The 20,135-nt window shown below is 38.6% G+C and overlaps 1 protein-coding gene across 2 annotated transcripts in view; it reads right to left on the reverse strand.

Annotated features, from left to right (window-relative positions):
- USP53 (ubiquitin specific peptidase 53) overlaps positions 1–17,616 on the reverse strand; it is a 76,446-nt gene extending 58,830 nt beyond the window's left edge. The window contains exons 1-2 of one of the 2 annotated variants that reach the window (XM_031942622.1): positions 17,576–17,616; positions 1,072–1,799 (exon numbers count right to left, since the gene is read on the reverse strand). In XM_031942622.1, coding sequence (XP_031798482.1) covers positions 1,072–1,215 — 144 coding nt within the window. In that variant the 5' untranslated portion in view covers positions 1,216–1,799; positions 17,576–17,616. Of the gene's footprint in view, positions 1–1,071; positions 1,800–5,312; positions 5,816–17,575 lie in introns of those variants that run through there. The other variant, XM_031942623.1, reaches the window with a different exon arrangement.
- Between the last annotated feature and the right edge of the window lie 2,519 nt (positions 17,617–20,135).

Raw genomic sequence — 20,135 nt, forward strand, 5'->3', positions numbered from 1 at the left:
TTGCCACTATCCCAGAAGGACCCTGTGTCCTTTTCTAGCTAAAATGCAGCTGAAACTGTCCATCCCACAGAATGTGAGTCCCTGAGGGTAAGGACTGTCTGCTTTTTGTATTTGCATCCTCAGAGCTTTGTTTTCCCATCATAGTGACAGACTCTTCAGGACCCTATTTGGAGTTTTCTTGGCAAAGACTATGGAGTAATTAGTCATTTCCTTCTCCAGCTCATTTGACAGATAAGGAAATTAAGGCAAAAGAAGTGATATATCCAGGATCACACAGTGAGTGAAGCCTTAGTAAATGTTTATAAATGCACATTCGCCACTTCTTTCTTCTGATGCTTGACACCAGGGTCGCCCTGAAATGTCCACATATCAAGGAATACAACCTCTCAGGTTCTTTCAGGTTGGAAAGCTTTGTAGTGGACTGCACAAAACTGGCAAAGACTCTTCAATAAATCTGATTTTTTGTGGCTATAGAAATTCTCAAAGTAAATTTACGAAGTTACGGACGAGTTGCAGACTATATCAGCAGAGGAAGTAATGACACTAACCTAAGTAGAGATAGCAGAAGCACCGAAGAGAAAATATACAGAAAAGGGTCATTCCAATCAATAAAACCTTCATCCTTAATTTATGCTTAAACAAACAATGACCATGGCTTTTCTTGCTAAGTATTTAAATATGCAAGGTGTCCCAAAAGTTTTGGGGCAGTTTTAAGCTTTATTAATTTAAGACTATTATTATTAATAGCTTTGAAAATTTCTTTGGGAATTTCAAAACTTTGAAAATTTTAATAACAAAAATTTATCTAGAGGGGAACAGTGTTATTATTAAAAGTTATTAAAAGTGGATAGAGCACCAGCTCTGAAGTAAGGAGTGTAAGGGTTAAAAAAAGCCTCAGACACTTAACACTTCCTAGCTGTGCAAGGACTCTGAGCAAGTCACTTAACCCCAACTGCTTCAGCAAAAAAAAAAAAAAAAAAGTTATTAAAGCTTAAAATTGTACTAAGACTTTGAAGAATTACATACACTCCTACTACAGAAGGAATTGATAAAAAGAAAAAAAAGACTTACCTGTACAGCACTGTTTAGAAAGCAACTGTTTTGTCCTGGTTCATTTAATAAGCCCTTGGTAGGGGCTAGTGATAACATACTTCCAGGCTGGTAAACTTTTCCCAGGTTGCCCCCCGGTTTCCGTAAGAACTTCACCCATGCCATGTTTCAACTATTGTATGTGTAGAAGGTGAGCAATCTATTTCTCGACACTATCTCCAAAGATTGAAGTAGCTAAGGTCTTAACTGGTCGAACTGGATTCAAAACAGTCTGATTGACTAGACCAATATCCTTTCCCTCTGGAACTTCCAAGTTAATGTCTTTCTTGATTTTGTGACTTTCACATCAAGGCACCTTTCCAATCTTCTAACAAAGCCCATGAAATGTTGAGACTCTAAAAAATTAAAAAATTTAAAAGCAGGCCCTTAATCAGAAGACAGGGCCTCACGAAGGACTATGTCTTAAAAAAAAGAAAATCACTACAAAATTCAAGTGATTCCAAATGGAGAATGTTTAGGAAAGAACTGCTAAAAGGCATATCTCAAAACAAGTCTTTGTAAAAACACAATGTGCTTATCTTACTTATAAAATTCAAAAAAATGGACATTTTGATATCTAGAATTCTAGTTCAACATCATTCATTTGGTCATCTATTTTACTTGTGTTTTTCTTTTGGGAAAGAAGAGTCTGTCTTTTATACATGAAACTGTCTTCAACAAGGCCATGTTTTGCATCATTGGTGGTCAATCTGCAAGAAAGAGAAAAATAAAAGCATTTACATGCAAGTAAATATTAACCTCTAGAAAATTCTAATTTACAGAGCAAAACCTAAATGCAGAACTGAAAAAAAAGAGCCAAAAGAGGCTAAAAATGGTATTTAAATGTTTTTGTAAAAATGACAGCATACTTCATTCTAAATAGAAATATTTTAATGACAATCTTATTCACTATCTACTTCAAGATTTCGAGTTTCAAACAAAGTTTAATGTGTGAGAAGCTAATTTGATAAGATTCCAGGGGCTAGGATCTATGTCAATTGCAATATTCCATGTAAATGCAAAAATGCAAAAAACCTATTCTGCACAATTTATTTTACTATGGTTTTTCACATTGGTGCATAACATTTAGTTTTTTGGGAAGTCAAATGAGTCAAATGTCATTATGATAATATCAAAGGACATTAAAAATAAGCATCATGACTGAACCTATGATTCACTAGTTTGGTGAAAACAACAACAAAAAACACCCTTTTACTAAGGCTGCTTGGCATTTTCTCTGTAGTTTAGTCTTAGATAGTTACCAGAATGAGGCAGCCAGATGGCTCAGTGGGTACTGGGCCTGAAGTTGGAAGACCCAAGTTCAAACTGGCTCAGATAATGTTGTCACTATGCTCAAAAAGCTATCAAACTGTGCATATCTGATCCAGCAGTTTTCTACTAAGTCTATATCCCAAAGAGATCATAAAAAAGGGAAAAGAACCCATATGTACAAAAATGTTTGTAGCAACCCTTTTTGTAGTGGCAAGGAACTGAAAACTGAATGGATGCCCATCAGCTGGAAAATGGCTGAATAAGTTATCGTATATGAATGTTATAGAATGTTATTGTTCTATAAGAAATAATAAGCAGGATGATTTCAGAAAGGCCTGAAGAGACTTAAATGAACTGATGCTGAGTGAAGTGAGTGGAACCAAGAGAACATCATACATAGCAACAACAAGATTATATGATGATCAATTCTGATGGACGTGGCTCTTTTCAACAGTGAAGTGATTTGGGCCAGTTCCAATGGTCTTGTGATGTGATGGAGAGAGCCAAGAGTGAGAACTGTGAGGACTAAATGTGGATCACAACATAATATTTTCACTTTTTGATGTTGTTTGCTTGCTTTTTGTTTTTTCTTTTTTTTTTCTTTTTGATCTGATTTTTCTTGTGCAGCATGACAAGTGTGAAATATGTATAGAAGAATTGCACATGTTTAACATATATTGGATTATTTGCTGTCTAAAGAAGGGGGTGGGGAAAGAAGGAAAAAAAATTGGAATACAAGGTTTTACAAAGGTGAATGTTGAAAACTATGCACATTTAAAAAATAAAATAACTCTAGACCATTAAAAAAAGTGTTGTCAAGTGAGTTTCCCAATGGGAATCAGCTGCAATTTCCATGATCTCTTGATCTATTCCACTCTTAGAGGGATGTTCATATTTTTTTATTCATCCTTCCATTCTAATATTCTACTTGTACCCAACTCTGAAACTTCTCTGCCTCACCATAGCCTCCTATCCTTCCATATCCTCTTGAGCCTCAACCCCTCAAATCATAACTTCCCAAATTAACACCAGCTTCTTCCCTGCTTTCCAAGGCTATGTTTGTATTATTCTGGCTTGGGGGTCTCACTTTTCTGTTTTCAAAACCTTGCCTCTACTGTTAACCAGTTCAATTTTACACACTGTCCTCTATTCCAAAATCCTTTGCCTTCTTGTATTGTTACCATTTGTTCCTTTCTAAAGTCAACCCTGTATAATCCCTACCATCTTCCTACTTCCCTCCTATCTTTCATACTACTAAATTCTTCAAGAGGAAATCATGCAAGCACATTGGTTACAAACATATGAGTCTATTATACATTTCTATTGTACAACCTCAATTTAAGCTCACTTGTTACATGTCAATACTTCTCAATGAGTCTCAAAACCTCATTATATCACCTCTTATTCAATATTCCTTTCACCACTCTGACAAAGAGACTTTTGTCCTTACTGATGTCAACCCTCCCGCTAATGTAGGCCCTTGATTTCATGCTTAGTCCTGTCTTCTCTATCTGATGGCATCCTTAATCATTCTTCATCCTCACTGAATCTCCAATATTTCCATATATACTTATGTCTTCTTGTCTGCCTTCAAACAGGCCCAAGTTCTCCTCAACAACTTCACTGAATTTTAGCACCCCCTCAAACTATAATCTCATCTTTCTCCTTCCTTTGTGGGTCAAACTCTTTGGAAAAAGTTATCTACATTTGCTGCTTCTATTTTCTATCTTCTTGCTCTCTCCTCAAAAGTATACTACTTTTTGGCCTTATCATTGAACTGCTTTTGCCAAGTTATCAAGTTCTAATACTTTTATACACACATTTAAGTCACTCTACTGACTCAGTCACAAATCACAAATGACAAATTACCATTTCAAACAAGATGCTAGATGTCCAAAAGACATGTCAAAATCAATCTTAAAACAGATGTCATTATTATATAAGCTTTCCCCTCAAAATCTCTCCTCTTCCAAATCTCCCCTTTTTCTTGTGAAGACACCATCATCTTTCTTTTCTCCTAGATTAAATCCCTTGGCATTATCCCTGACTTCTGCTCACCCCACATTTCCAATCAATTGCCAAATTCTGATGTTTCTATAAACATCTCTTGAATTCAATCCCTTCTCTCTACACAAATAGCTGGGTAGATCCTCTTTATTCAGACTTTCAGTTCTCCAAATTATTTCAAGAGCCTCTTCCTACCTGATCTTCTTGCTGTCTCTAAAGCACTCTAGTGCCACATTTCTGTCTAAATGACCTTCCTTAATCACAGATCTAACTATGGCATACTTCCCTATTCAATAAATTCCACTGACTTCCTATTATCTCTAAGATAAAATATAACATCTTTTTAGCTTTTAAAGCTCTTCACAATGGACCCAACCTATCTTTTCAATCTCACTGTACATTTTTCCCCATTCTTGAATTCTATTTCAAACTGGCCTTGTCTGTTCATCACACACAACATGCTGTCTCTGATATTTGTGCCTCTGCACTAGCTAGCTGTCCCCCTATGCCCGAAATAAATTTCTTATTTCTACCTTAAAAGAATCACTCTTTCTTCCTTCAAGATGAAACTCAAGCACCATCTTTTATATAAAACCTTTCTTGATTCCTCAGCTACTAGTGCCCTGCCCTCCCCAAATTATCAACTACTTTGTATTTGTATGTATCTATTTTAACTTGTGCCTTATATACATTTCTATAGCTTATCTCCTTCATTAAACTGCAAACTGCTCTGAGTAGGAATTATTTCATTCTCTGTACCTGTCATATTTCTGGTGCCATAGAAGGCATTTCATTAATGCTTGGTGACTGCTTGTCTCCATTCAATGTCCCCTGGGTATCTCAAATGCAACATGTCTAAAATACAACTCATTGTTTTCTCCCAGACCTTCCCTCTTCCAATTGGCTCCAATTCTAGTTTGGATACGACAATCCTTTCAACTCACCTAGATTCATGATGTCAACATCACACTGGCCTCTTCTTTACCCCCCACACCTGAAGCACACAGATCAAGGACAGTTTCCGGATGGTATTAATTCTATTTCTACAATGTCATTGGCCTTCTCTTCTTTATCCATATATGACCATCATCCTCCCTCCTAGTTCAGGCGCGCATATCCTCTAACCTGGACTTCTGCAATAGCTTTAGAATTGCTTTCCTTGCCTCAAATCTCTAATTCATCCTGCCCACAGTTGTAGAAGAATTCTTCCTAAAGCTGGAGCCTCACCACATCACATCCTTGCTTGATAAGGTTGGGTTTCAAAGCCTTTTCCAATCTGACTTTATCCTACTTTTCAAGGTTTGTTGCACACTGTTATCTAACATGTACTCTATGGGCAGGCCAAACTGATCAACTTCCTGTTCTTTATATACAGCACTATCTCCCATTTCTGTGTGCCTCTGACCTGACTGTTCCCTATATCTGGAATGTACTCCCTTCCAGCTTTAGAAACTGTAACTTCCTTCAAATTTCAGCAAAAATAAACGAAAACATGATTTAGATACAAAAAGTCAAATCATAAACAAATTAAAAGAAAAACTTTTCACAACTGTGGGTGAAGAATTATAACCTTCAAAAAAAAAGGTATATAAAGATACCATAGCTGTTCCATATGGAACATATATGTTCCATAGCTGAACATAACTGAATAATTTGGGTTCCATAAAACTGAAAAGCTATTGCACAATGAAAATTAACAGTTAAAATTACAAGAGAAACATGTATTTGGAGGGGGGAAAAAACCTTAGCACCAAGATGTTTAAGAAAATGATCAAATTTATAAGAACAAGAGCCATATTCAACAAATGGTCAATGGAAATAACATGCAGTGTTCAAAGAAATACAGCTATGAGCAACCACCTGGGATAAATGATCCAACCACAAGCAATTAGAGAAATGCAAATTAAAGCAATTCTGTCGTTCCACCTCACTGCAGTCAAATAGGCAGAGAATACCCCCCCCCCCAAAAAAAAAAAGAAAAAGAAAAAAGAAAAAAAAGAAAATAAAAAGGAAAATGAGAGCTGTGGGAGGGGCCACAAAAAACCCAGGCAAACACACCAGCACAATGCTGAGGAAGCTGTGAACTGGTCCAAACATTCTGGAAAGAAATTTGAACTATTTCCCAAGTCACTAAACTGCAGATTTCTGACCCAGCCATTCTACTGGTCCAATTCCCACAAAGATGAAAAGAGAAGGAAAAGACCTGTATGTAAAAAATAAATCAAAGTAGTTTTGATTTTTGGAGGGTTTTTTATAGTGGACTAAGTGCTCAATGTATTTATTGCGGTTGTGTATATATATCAATGTAATACAATACTATTGTGCCATAAGAAATGACAAAAGAGATGGTTCCAGATAAACTTAAAAGACTTGCATGAACTGATGCAGAGTGAAGTGAATAGAACTAGGTAAATGATTTATATTATAACACTATATTATAAAATGAACAACTGTGAAAGATTTAACTACTCTTATTAAGGCAATGACTAGTCTTGATTCCAGAGGACTACTGATGAAGAATGCTACTTCCCTCTTGACAGATAGGTAATATAGATAGGCTCAAGATGCAGAGTAAGAAATACATTTCCAGATATGGTCAATATGAGAACTGTTTTGCTTAATCTGCATACTTGTTACAAGGGTTTTCTTTTTCTCCGATGAGGGAAGAAAACTATAGTTATGTAGTTCTTGCGTCTCTTTCCCTCCTCCCCCAAGAAAATGGGTCATTGAAGTACTTTTGAAAAATGCATCAAAGAGATTAGAAGAAAGGCCAGAATCACAGACAAGCCAGACATCTTTGAAAGTTGCATGCTGAATTACAGACTTAAAACTTTAACAGGTATTACATAACAGAGATTTGTGGTTTTGTACGCAATATTTTATCTACTTTGTATATGGGAATGCCCAGTTTAAATGGATACTTATTAAAGTCATAATTTTTTAAATTCAGTTCAGGGAAAATTCTAGTAGTTTCTTCAAGATGCAAATCCTTCTGCTTCACAACCCACTGCCACCCTACTGAATGTGGGGGACTGAATGTGGATTACAACATAGTAAACATAGTATTTCCACCTTTTTTGTTGTTTGCTTGCTTTTTGTTTTCTTATTTTTTTCCTTTGTGATCCGATTTTTCTTGTGCAGCATGATAATTGTGGAAATATGCATAGAAGAATTGCACATATTTTTAATATATATTGGATTGCTTGCTGTCTAGAAGAGGGGAAGGAGTAAAACTTGGAACACAAGGTTTTGCAAGGCAGAACTACTTTGCATCTACTTCATATTTAGTTTTCTATAGGTATGTTCTATTTCCAGTTCTTTAACATTCCATTAAATGCCTAATACACTAGGTATTTAATAAATGCTGCTGGATGAACTGTGTAAACAGGGAAAAAAACTTTTATCTAGTTTTTTTTTTAATTATTATTATTAATTTAAGTTTCTCAGTGACCAGATTTCAAATTTTAAAAATTTCTTCTAAAAACAACTAGCAACAGTATCTCCTGGGCCTGTATCCCAAAGAAATCACACAAAAGGAAAAAGGAACCACATGTGCAAATATTTGTAAGCAGCACTTTTTGTAGTGGCAAAGAACTACAAACTGAATAGGTGCTCATCAGTTGGAGAATGGCTGAATAAATTATGTATATGAATGTCATGGAATATGTCTATAAGAAACGATCAGCAAGATGATTTTAGAAAGGCTTGGAGAGATTTGCATAAACTGATGCTAAATGAAGTAAGCAGAACCAAGAAAACATTATATACAGCAATAATAAGATTATGTGATGATTAATCATGATGGACTTGGCTCTTTTCAACAATGAGGTGATTCACACTAATTCTAATAATCTTGTGATGGAGAGAGCCATTTGCATCAAGAAAGAGGACTATGGGGACTGAATGGATTACAACATAGTAAACATAGTATTTCCACCTTTTTTGTTGTTTGCTTGTTTTTTGTTTTCTTATTTTTTTTCTTTGTGATCTGATTTTTCTTGTGCAGCATGATAATTGTGGAAATATGCATAGAAGAATTGCACATATTTTTAATATATATTGGATTGCTTGCTGTGTAGAAGAGGGGAAGGAGTAAAACTTGGAACACAAGGTTTTGCAAGGCTGAATGTTGAAAAATATCTTTGCACATATTTTGAAAATAAAAAGCTATTTAAAAAAAATAAAAACTAGCAATGTGACCATGTGATATTTACACATAAAACAAACAAAAAAAAAATCTAACATTGCAGAGGTGCCTTAGTATTTATTATTTGGCCATACTTATGTACTCCTGAAAGATCTATGTAAGTCAAATTTTAATTAAATTCAGTAACATTTTAAGTGCATTGAATGAGTTCACTACTTTTTTTGGAAGTAATCAGGGTTAAGTGACTTGTTTAGTCACGTAGCTAGTAAGTATTTGAGGCCACTTTTGAACTCGGGTCCTTCTGACTAGAGGGCCTGTGCTCTATCCATTGTGCTATTAGCTACACCCACTATGATTTTTTTTTTAAACAAAACCTAATGAACATTATGAAGTCCCTTTGCAAATTATAAAACCCCTAATATGAGCATCAACCTGGTTATTCTTCTGTTTTCTAGGCTTGGATTATTTTTGTCTAAGATTTTTTTAAAGCACATAAATAGTTACATGTTTAGAATTATCAATATATAAGATACTGAATTCTTTTCTGTCCCTCTCCTTCCAAATGCGAGAGCAATTTAACCAATAATCTGTCACAAATCTGATATTTCATGACAAATCTCAGCATCCAAGTTAGAGCTGCTACTGACAAAAGAGGTTGATAGGGGCCATTCACAACATTTTCCCACCATGAGTCCCCGTTTCTCCTTTATCATTCTAAAAACAAAGCATCGACATTTAAAAAATTAAATTCCCCAGAAATTTCTTTTGGTTAATGTAAAATACTTTCTGGTACTACCCTAACATATAGCTTATGCCTCATTCAGATTCTTGATCATCTTTCCTGTTGAAAAAGTTAGAGGCACTGAATCAAAAGATAACAAGATAATATTGAAACACCATGCTTAACTGAATTTATTCTATTCTAAGTCTGACTATTTGGTCATTTCTTTATCTGAGATTTCAGAACAGTCATACTTTTCAAACTAACATTAATTTCCCCTGATATTGGTCTAGCCATATGAAAAGATGCTCCAAATCATTATTGATCAGAGAAATACAAATTAAGACAACTCTGAGATACCACTACACACCTCTCAGATTGGCTAGGATGACAGGAAAAGATAATAATAAATGTTGGAGGAATTGTGAATGGATCCAACTATTCTGGAGAGCAATTTGGAATTATGCTCAAAAAGTTATCAAAATGTGCACACCCTTTGATCCAGCAGTGTTACTACTGGGCTTATATCAAAGAGGGGAAAGGGACCCATACATGCAATGCATGAACTGATGCTGAGTGAAATGAGCAGAACCAGGAAATCATTATACACTCAACAAACAATACTATATGATGATCAATTCTGATAGACGTGGCTCTCTTCAACAATGAGATGAACCAAATCAGTTCCAGTTGTTCAATAATGAAGGGAAACCAGATACACCCAGCGAAAGAGCTATGGGAAATGAGTGTGGACCACAACATAGCATTTCCACTCCTTGTTTTTGTCTGCTTGCATTTTTGTTTTCTTTCTCTGGTTATTTTTACCTTATTTCTAAATACAATTTTTCTCGTGCAAGATAACTGTATAAATATGTATACATATATTGTATTTAACATAACTTTAATATATTTAACAGGTCGGTCAACCTGCCATCTAAGGGAGGGGGTGGGAGAAGGAGGGGAAAAGTTGGAACAGAAGATTTTGCAAGGGTCAATGCTGAAAAATTACTCATGCATATGTCTTGTAAATAAAAAGCTGTAATTAAAAAAAACAACAAAAACATTAAATCAGGGCAGGCCAGTTCCAATGGTCTTGTGATAGAGCCACCTGCACCCAGAGAGAGGACTGTGGGGACTGAGTGTGGATCACAACATAGTATTTTCACTTTTTTGTTGTTGTTCTTTGCTTGCATTTTGTTTTCTTTATTTTTTTCCCTTTTTGATCTGATTTTTCTTGTGCAGCACGATAAATGTGGAAATATGTATAGAAGAATTGCACATATTTAATATATACTATACTACTTGCCATCTAGGGATAGGGCAGAGGGAAGGGAGGGAGAAAAAAATTGGAATACAATGTTTTACAAGGGTGAATGCTGAAAATTATTCATGCATTTTTGAAAATAAAAAGCTTTACAAAAAAATAATAAATTAGGATTACATAGAATTGAATTTCTCCAACGGACAGAAACACAAGACAACAAAAAACCCAAATGTTTCAACTAAACAAAGATAACAAATAAGCTTAAAGGAAATGTACTGCCTTGCCGAAGCCAGCCTCCCTCTCCAAGCTGGAGGTTCTCTCCCATCCTCCTTGCTCACTAACTTCCCAGAGGCTTCCACAGTCCTCAGAAGAAGGCTGCAGCTGGACTAGGCTGTTCAGATGAAGGCTTTGACTTGCAACAATATATTTCTAGACAAGTTTTTAAGAACGTGTCAACTCTCAAAGTTGGGACAAATGGTTAATAAGTCTGTTTAGGGGAGGAGTTCTTAGTAAAAGCAGTGCTTAGACACTTCCATTAACAAGAACCTCTCAGTTGATATGAACGCTGGGGCTGACATACCATCTGGAGTCTTTTAATACTACCCCAATAGTGGCAGGGGCAAAGATAGTGAGCACAGGGCAGTATCCCACAGGCCTTTTTAAAGGTGAGTCAGGACAAACCCAAATTAGGTGCAAGCTAAATGCAGAGATTCACATAGAATGGAGAATGTAGGGAAGTTTCCAAACCTTGACACCACCAGCATGAAACCTATTATCTGGATATCACTAGAATAAAACCTTTATTATGTTAAATCAATTCATGTTCATATAAATCTTCTTAAAGGAATGTATTCCCTTTCCACCAGAAACCCTAATCTGGCTGGGATTTCAGTTCCTCAATGTAAAACAATAAAAATCTTGTTAATAATTTACTCAAGAAAAAACACTTTGGCTCTTTAAAGAAACAACAAAGAAGAAATATTATCTATTCTCAACAGTGGAAATAATTTCCTTTTTGAGATTCATTCTTCTACAACTGTGGCTGATTTAAGAAAATGCTTACTTATAAAAACCTTAATTTTAGAAAAGGAAAGCTTAGGAAAAGAAACTTTATCAAAGGATTCACCACTGTTCTTATAAAAAAAAAAAATATAACATACTTCAATTTCTAAAAAAACACCAATACCAGAACACATTGATTCCATTCTAGCCCCACTTTTCTTCTCTATCTGTGAAAGTATCTTCTACTCCCAAGCAGGGAATGGAGAGACAGTTTAAATTAAATTTTCTTTTTTCTTTTTTTCCCAAATCCAAATTCTCTCCCTTGGCTTTCCTCACTCCACGGGGAAAGCATCTGTGTACCATTTTCATTTATTTATCCCTAATATATGCAAAGAAGAGGCTTTGCTGAATTGTTTTGTTTTTTTTTTTTGTTAATTCTTTACATGCCAGAGTGAAAATTATAAATATTGCAAATAAATAAACAATTAAACCATTTAACAAGTTATTTTCAAAAAAATACAAAGTTCTATGCCAACTCAGAAACCTAGCAGTTCCTCCCTCCCCCGCAAAAAATGAATTTGGATGATCACTCATAAAGAGAGAGAGAGAGAGAGAGAGAGAGAGAGAGAGAGTATAAGTACAGAACTAGCAAAAAACATTTTCTCAAGAAGGCAACAGGGGTATATAACATTGCTAAAAGAAGAAAACACCTTCAATCTATCCAAACTTATAGTCAGCTCACATGACCAAAAAAAAAAAAATAATACAGGGGGCAGCTAGGTGGCACAGTGAATAGAGCACCAGTCCTTGAGTCAGGAGGACCTGAGTTCAAATCTAGTCTCAGACACTTAACACTTCCTAACTAATTATGACCCTGGGCAAGTCACTTAACTCCAATTGCCTCAGAAAAATAAATGAATGAATGAATGAATAAATGAACAAATAAATCAATAAATAAATGAAAGTATGGCTTTTTTTGTTGTCTTCATCTTCCCTTACCACCTTCAGGTTAGTCAGAGATTTGGCAGTATAGGATTCTTAAGGAATCTAGTCTCAAATTTGTTATTCTTTTGCTATTCCCTGAACTTGCTTCTGACAAACAATTTTTGCTCTGTCACTAATAAGACTCAGAATAGAGCTTCCCTTCTTGAAAGGCAAATTAAGAAATTAGAAAAGGGAGGGGGTGAACTGAGGTGAAGGAGGAAGGAAAAACAGAGACTAGAGGAAATGAATGTCCTAAAGATGCCAAGCTAACTAAAGTCCCTTTTCTTTACCACCTTTTATGGCATGTTTCCTCAGAACACCTGTTTTGTCCTCCTCTGTCTAGGTGGTCTATAGTCTATTTCAATAACAACAATCCTGTTTCTGTTTCTCAGACCACAGTTCCTTAGCCAACTGCTCTCTACCAAGCCAACAACTAACAGTCCCTCAGAATCTTCATACACAAAGCTGCTCCTTACTACTCCACCCTCTGCTTCCAGCTCCTTCCCAAACCTATCTGACCTTTCAGTTTATGGTGGGTTAGCATGATTTAATCTCCATATTGTACTCCAGAAGAACTCCAGTCTAGCTCCCACATAGAGGCACAAATTATGTCTAGTTCTAGGAACTGGAATGCTCAGAAACTTGGCTTCCACAGTCAATGTGAATCGGAGGATTAAGTTGGCGGTTATGATTCCTGAGCATTTTACTGGATACACTTATTTACAGAGGATATGCCTTATTAAAAAAAATCTGATGATAAAATAAACAATTTGCTATAGAGTAGACTGCTTTTAAAAGCATATTATTTTAGAATTTTTAAAAATAATCTATACAGAATGAGTCCAGAAAATACTTCTATTAATTATATACACAAGAAAATGCTATTTCCTAGAAGAGTAACATGCTAGATCCAGACCAAAAATATACACACACATCAGCACCAATAAGTCAATAATGATCGATTTATGAAATTGTGTCCAACCACAAACAGATCAAGTTTGATATTCAAAGTCCTGTTAAGGACAATATATACCTCCAAGAATCCAGAGACTCCAACCAAGAGGAGGAGGGACCCAGATGGGCATGGCATAGGACCCAGCACCAGAGTCACATATTACAATGCCAGGTCTTTATACCAGACCACAAGATGCTCAATGCTGTAAGCTAAATGATTTTTCATAATCACTGAGGCAGATCCATGAGATGGAAACATCTTACAGGTGCCTCTCATGCATGAAACCAGTTCAGTATTTCAGTAACTGCATTTCTTTAAAAGGAGGACACTAAGAAATTGCTTTATATTATATCTAATTTAGAAGAAAAGCTTTTAGTTAAGTCAATTCTTGCCCCAAACACATCCCAAATTATTTCAACAAGACCATATATGCAACAAATGAACTGTTTGCATCCTCATAAAATAAATCAGCTCAAATTTTAATTTTCTTTCAACTTTTTGGGAGTTTTTGCTATAAAAATTTTGTAACCATCTGGTCCTTTGGATTTTATTCCTGGATATTACTCAAAGCCAAAACATGTAGTTACCTGTATAAGATCTGGTTATCAATTACACCAACTCTTGCTTTATAAATCACAATACCTCAGATAGTTTTCTTTCAGTGAAATAAGTTAATTTGAAGAAAGCGCTTTTGAAGAGTTAATCACTAGAAAATAATCTTTCCTAAATTAGATTTATATGACAAGCAATAGAACAAAGACTTTGGGGGATGAGAAGGAAAAATCCTAAAGGCAATTCTTTTATTAAAGAAAAAAAAATCCACTCAAAAGAGCATTTACTAACAAAGTAAGTACATTCAAATCAACAAGCACATGCCAATTCTGGGTAAGGCACAAGGACCACTGGGAAAAGTCCCTGTTCTCAAAAAGCATAAAATATAACTGGGTAGAGAGAGAACATGTCATTAAGATAAGGAAACTGGATACAATGAGAAGGTAGAGATGGCTAACAGCTGAGGTTGGGGTTGAGAGGAGTCAGTATAATCTAAGGAGGGAGCAGACTCAGAGTTAAACCTTTCCAGCAGATAAGATTCATTAATGGCCCAGGTGAGATGACAATGTTTTCCAGGCATAGGTTCAGGAGATCCTGACTGGAGACAGAAAAGGGGGTGAGCAAGGCAGTCAGTGTGATTGATGCCTAGAAGGGTAATGTCAAAAAAGCTGTAAAGGGCTGATGGAGCCAGACTGGACGAAGAGCCTCAAATGCCAAGCAAAGGCCTATTTTATTCTAAAGGCAAGTAAAGAGGCTGCCAAAAGTTCATCAACAGGGAAGGGACATGATCAGATCTGGGCTTTAGAAAGACTGCTCCCAGGACTAGGTGGAAAATGAATTAAAAGGAGGCTAGTCAAAGGAAATCAATTAGGAGAATAGTCCAGTCATGAAACAATGATAGCCTCTAGAACATAAATAAGGTGACTAGAAAAAGGGTTTCTGGGTAAGTTATTCCAAGAATAACCAATATTCTATTATCAAATGTGTGGAAAAAATTTTTTTATCTACAACTGAAAGAAATCAATCAAGTGTGTCTCCCCCTATCTACACAAATATTTGTCTATGTAAAATGGTCTAAGTTTGTAAATGAAGGTAAATAGTGCATCATTTTCATTTAATTAGCTGAGAAAGTTATTTTAAAAATGAACACTGATCTGCCTAAGCACTATCAACTAAAAAAAAAAAATTGAAAAAGATGGAAAATAAGATTATTAGATTTGGCTAAACATTTGAGTTTTGAGCCCATAAGTGATAAAATAAGAAAGGTCCCATATACTCCAAAATCTCCATCACAACTCTTTTTGTGGCAGCAATGAAGTGGAGATACTAAAAAAGCCCAAAGACTGGGGAATGGCACATGAACAGAAGAGCATAGCAATATTCCACAAAAAGATGAATAGGAAAATTTCACAAATGAAGCAGCTGAGTAAATAAATATATGTACTTCACTTTAAGTCAGGAAGAACTGGGTTCAAATCCAACCTCAAAAATTTACTTAACTGTGTTCCAGGACAAATCTGGAAAGCAAATGCTCTCAGGCCCGGCGTCCAAATCTTGAAAAAAGAGCGTAATAAGAGTATCCTTTTTCCAAGGCTATTCTGAGGATCAAGTGCTTGCAAAAGTGGAAGAGCTAAATAAATGCTAGCTCTGATTATTCAAAAGCAAGAGAAGATTTAGATGAACTAGCATATTTATTTGTAAAGCAATCTATACATTTGAAGAAGGGAGACCCAGACTTGTGAGTTTATAGCATAAAGAATTTCCAATGTTGGTCTGTACATTAGCATCTGCCTGGGACATTCAAAGGTGTTGTAATGGAAGTAGTAATATATAGTGGTGGTCAACAGAAGATGTTGTGGTGGTCTGGTAATCATGGGTAATGGTAGTAATAGTATATCATAATAATAATATAATCATTTCTATGGTGCTCAGTAGGTATCCTATCATTTGAGCCTTACAACTACCCTGTGAGGTCAGTTATTATCACTATTTTACAGGGAAGGAACATGAGGCAAAAACTTGCCTAAGATCACAGCTAATGTCTCAGATCTGGAAGCAATATATTTAATGCCCAGCTCAGGGTTAAGATTCCTTTTCTCGAGTCCAAATTTAGCCTTACATACTGACTACCTGCATGACCTGGACAAGTCACTTAACCCTGTTTCCTCAAATGTTAAATAAGCTGGAGAAGGAAATGACAAACCATTGCCCTATCTTTGCCAAGAAAACCCCAAATAGAGTCACATAGGGTCAAATATGAAATAAAGGACTGAACAACAACAGATAACTTGATTCCAAACTTGGAGCTCTATCTACCAGCACATTAGACTTGAATGTAGGTAGTTTTTCCAATTTCCAAAGTCCAGATTTCTATCCACTATCCCACTCAGTGCTTTTAAAAGACAACAGTGTTTAAAATAAAGAAACAATAAGCACAACAGAACACGGTGTACTTCGATTAGCCTTGGGGGAGAACTAAGAAAAATGTACTTCCCTCCCTTCAGGGGGTGTGGAAAAACAGCTATGAACAAAACTTCAGGGCATGGCAAACTCTAGGAAGCTTTTGCTGAACTGCTTCACCCTTTTAAAAACTTTATGACAAAGTTTTCTTCTAGAGAGAGCCGCAGTAGCCGGTGTCCTGTGAATACCCTGTGAGATTTAAGGTGGGTTCATCATCTGCCAAAACTGAGGTAATGTGGGTAAAGCATTGTGCTAACTGCAGCCCTAAGTAACTGGATCTTGATCCCGTCTCCGCTCTCTCCTAAATCCTATGAGGGATGGATAGACATTGCACGGACAGCGCCTCTAAGACCCCCGAAAAGGGCTGCCCTGCAGCTGGAGGCGTCTGGATCCGTGCTTGCATTGCAGGTCCGGGAGTTCCCTCGCTCCCGGACGCCTGCAAGTCGGAGCCTTCTCTGAGGAGCTCCGAGCGTGGAGGGGGAGGGGCGAATGCACGGGAAGAAAGCAGGTGCCCGGCCCCTCGGCCCCAGGTTCCCGACCCCGATCCAGGCTGGCGGCAGAACCCGGACCGGGTTCCGTTCACTGCCCACGAGGGAAGCTAAGCAGCCCCTCGGGCCGAGAGAGCGGCCAGCCGGCGCAGAGCCTCGGCTACTAGGAGAACGATGCCCTGGGCTGGATTTTCTTCGAAAGCCTTGAGCCCCTTGCCAGCCCGAAACGCTTCTAGAAGCCGCTCCCAGCAGATACAACAGACTCCGGGACCTCGACAGCCCCGCTCGGCCCTTGACCCCTGCTCGCTCTGAGGGACCCATTTCTCTTTCTCCGCGGCCCGCCTATTTCCCGCCTCCGGATCTTTGCCCCGCAGTCTCCCCGCCCGGACTGCCCTCCTCCTCTTCCCCGCGGCCGCCAGATCCCATCCCACCTGAGCAGGACGCCCTCCCGCCCGCTCAAAGGGGCGGCGGTCTCGCCGCTCGGGGGGGAGGCTGCCACCCCCCGCCCGGGCACACAGGCGGCACCTGAACAGTGCTCGCGACCGCCAGGCCTCGCACCCCTTTCCAAGCTCGCACCCCCGAACCGTAGGGGCCAAGCCCCCCCCTCCCCCCAGACCGCTCCGCCGTCGCTCACCTCGCCGCCGCCGGGGCCCCGCCCCGGGCACTGCCCGCCGCCTCAGCCGCCGCGCCCGGAGCATGCCATGCGCGAGGCCGCCGCCGCCGCCGCCGCAGAGTCCGCCACCACCACCGCTCCGAGCTCAAGCAACGCAGACTAGCTGCTCGACACCTGCGCCGCCAAGACCCAGCGTGCTAGGCCCCGCCCCCAGCCCACATAACCCCGCCCCCGATCCAGGCCCCGCCTTCGCCACCGTCAGACCTGCCCCCAGCTAGCGATCGTTCGACAGCGGCTGCGCGACTGCACAGAAATCTCGCGATATTATGGATATACTGCCTCATTTGGCCCGCTCTCGGGCGAGTCTAGAACGGACCTGTCTAGGAAGGGAGGGGGCGGGGTGTGAGCTGTAGGGTGTGTGGTAGGGGTGTGTCCTCTGCCGCGCCGCGCCTCCCGGAGTCTTTGCAGGCGCTAAAAGGCCGAGCCCCTCCCCTTATTAACCTCCCTCCATCCCCTGGGGCTCTGGGAGCGCCGGGGCCTGAACTCCGCACGCTCTTGGGTTGGAGGAAGGAGGGAGCGCGCGCACGCGCACGCGCACGGTCAAGAGACGCCGCCCTCGTGTCCCTCCAGCTTGGAGCTTCAGCAAATGTTTTAACATCGCCTGCACAGCGGAGCCTCTTTTTTGCAGAGTTAGCAATTTCTCTTCCATCACTTCCTTAGCCCCGAACAACGAAATCCAGCCTCGCTTTGCCGCATTTGCAGTGTCTCGGGTGCAAATGGTCACGCTAAAAATTGAATAACCTACTCCCCGTGCTGAAGCCATAGGCCCTGAAAAGGGGGAAGCGCGCGTGGTCCCTATTGGGGAAAGCTCGGTACTTTTTATTGCCTCGAGACGGGGAGGGGCGCGCTGGAGGGCACCAAGCGCTAGAGAAAGAGATACAATTGTACTGGTTTCACCGGAGGAAGAAACACAAAGGCGAGGCAACAATAACAGCAAGAATAACAGTAACTATCTCACTTTAAGGTTTGCAAAGTAATTTACATATATTAGCTGCCCAAGCAATCACCCAAGCAAAAACTTTGCTTCCATGACAATTGATGTGATTCGAGCACCAAAATGATGTAGGATGATATAGACACCAGATGATGGGAGGCACCAAAGTTGGGTTTCAGTCATGTGAAGAATTCACAATGGCCATTCTCTTTTTTAAAATTATTTATTTTTTTATTAAAACTTTTTTATTTACAAAATATATGCAAGGGTAATTTTTCAACATTGATCTTTGCAAAACTTTCTGTTCCAAATTTTTTCCTCCTTTCTCCCATCCTCTCTCCTAGATGCCAAGTAGTCCAATACTGAACTTAAATATGTTAATGTTAAATATGTTAAAATATATTTAACATATTTAATATTAAATATTATGTTAAATATAATGTTTAAATATATGTTAAATACAATATATGTATATATATATTTATATAGTTATTTTGCTGCACAAGAAAAATCAGATCTAGGGGGAAAAAAAACCTGAGAAGGAAAACAAGATGCAAGCAAACATCAACAGAAAGTGTGAAAATGCTATGTTGTGGTCCACACTCAGTTCCCACAGGCTTCTCTCTGGGTGTAGATGCCTCTCTTCATCACTGAATAATTGTATAGAAATGGTTTGAATTACCTCATTGTTGAAGAGAACCATGTCCATCAGAATTGATCATCATATAGTCTTGTTGTTGCTGTGTATAATCTCCTGTTCTCCTCATTTCACTCAGCATCAGTTCATATAAGTCTCTCCAGTCCTCTCTGAAATCATCCTGTTGGTCGTTTTTTACAGAACAACAATATTCCATAACATTCATATACCATTATTTATTCAGCCATTCTCCAATTGATGGGCATCCATTTATTTCACAATGGCCATTCTCTATGCAATAGGTAGATTTATTTAGGGAAGAGGTTGCAGACAAAGGAAGGGATACAATAGACACTAGGGATAGTAAATATGAAATAGAGTGGGAGAGTGTATGAAAGACAAATTCCTCAGTGGGACTCACAATTATCCAGTAGAAAGGAAGCAGCATCCCTTGAGGCTGGGATATTCCCTTAACTGGCAAGCTAAATCCATGGAAGAATTAGCACCCTAAGAATTAATTAGCTATAAGAAGACGAAGTGGGGTTGGAAAGCATAGTGGATTTAGGGGAGATACCACATGGCATGGGGAAAGGGGAAAGACACCAAGGGGTAAAATGCTCTGGGGGACCGATCATGGAATGGCCAATAAGTAGACTTTATTGGGAAAAATTAACCTGAGAGATATGACTGAGATTTCTGACAGGGCACAGCAAGGTGAGACTGCTGGAGACCTCTACAGAGGGGGTCTCAGGAGTAGAAGACCTCCCCAGGGGATAAGACCATGGAGCTAAACTGATCCGCTTTTTTTTCCCCCGCAGGGGTCCTCAAACTTTTTAAATAGGGGGCCAGTTCACAGTCCCTCAGACTGTTGGAGGACCGGACAATAGTAAAATCAAAAACTTTGTTTTGTGGGCCTTTAAATAAAGAAACTTCTTAGCCCTGGGTGAGGG

Source organism: Sarcophilus harrisii, chromosome 6 (genome assembly GCF_902635505.1).
Source record: "Sarcophilus harrisii chromosome 6, mSarHar1.11, whole genome shotgun sequence".
NCBI classification, from domain to species: Eukaryota; Metazoa; Chordata; class Mammalia; order Dasyuromorphia; family Dasyuridae; genus Sarcophilus; species Sarcophilus harrisii.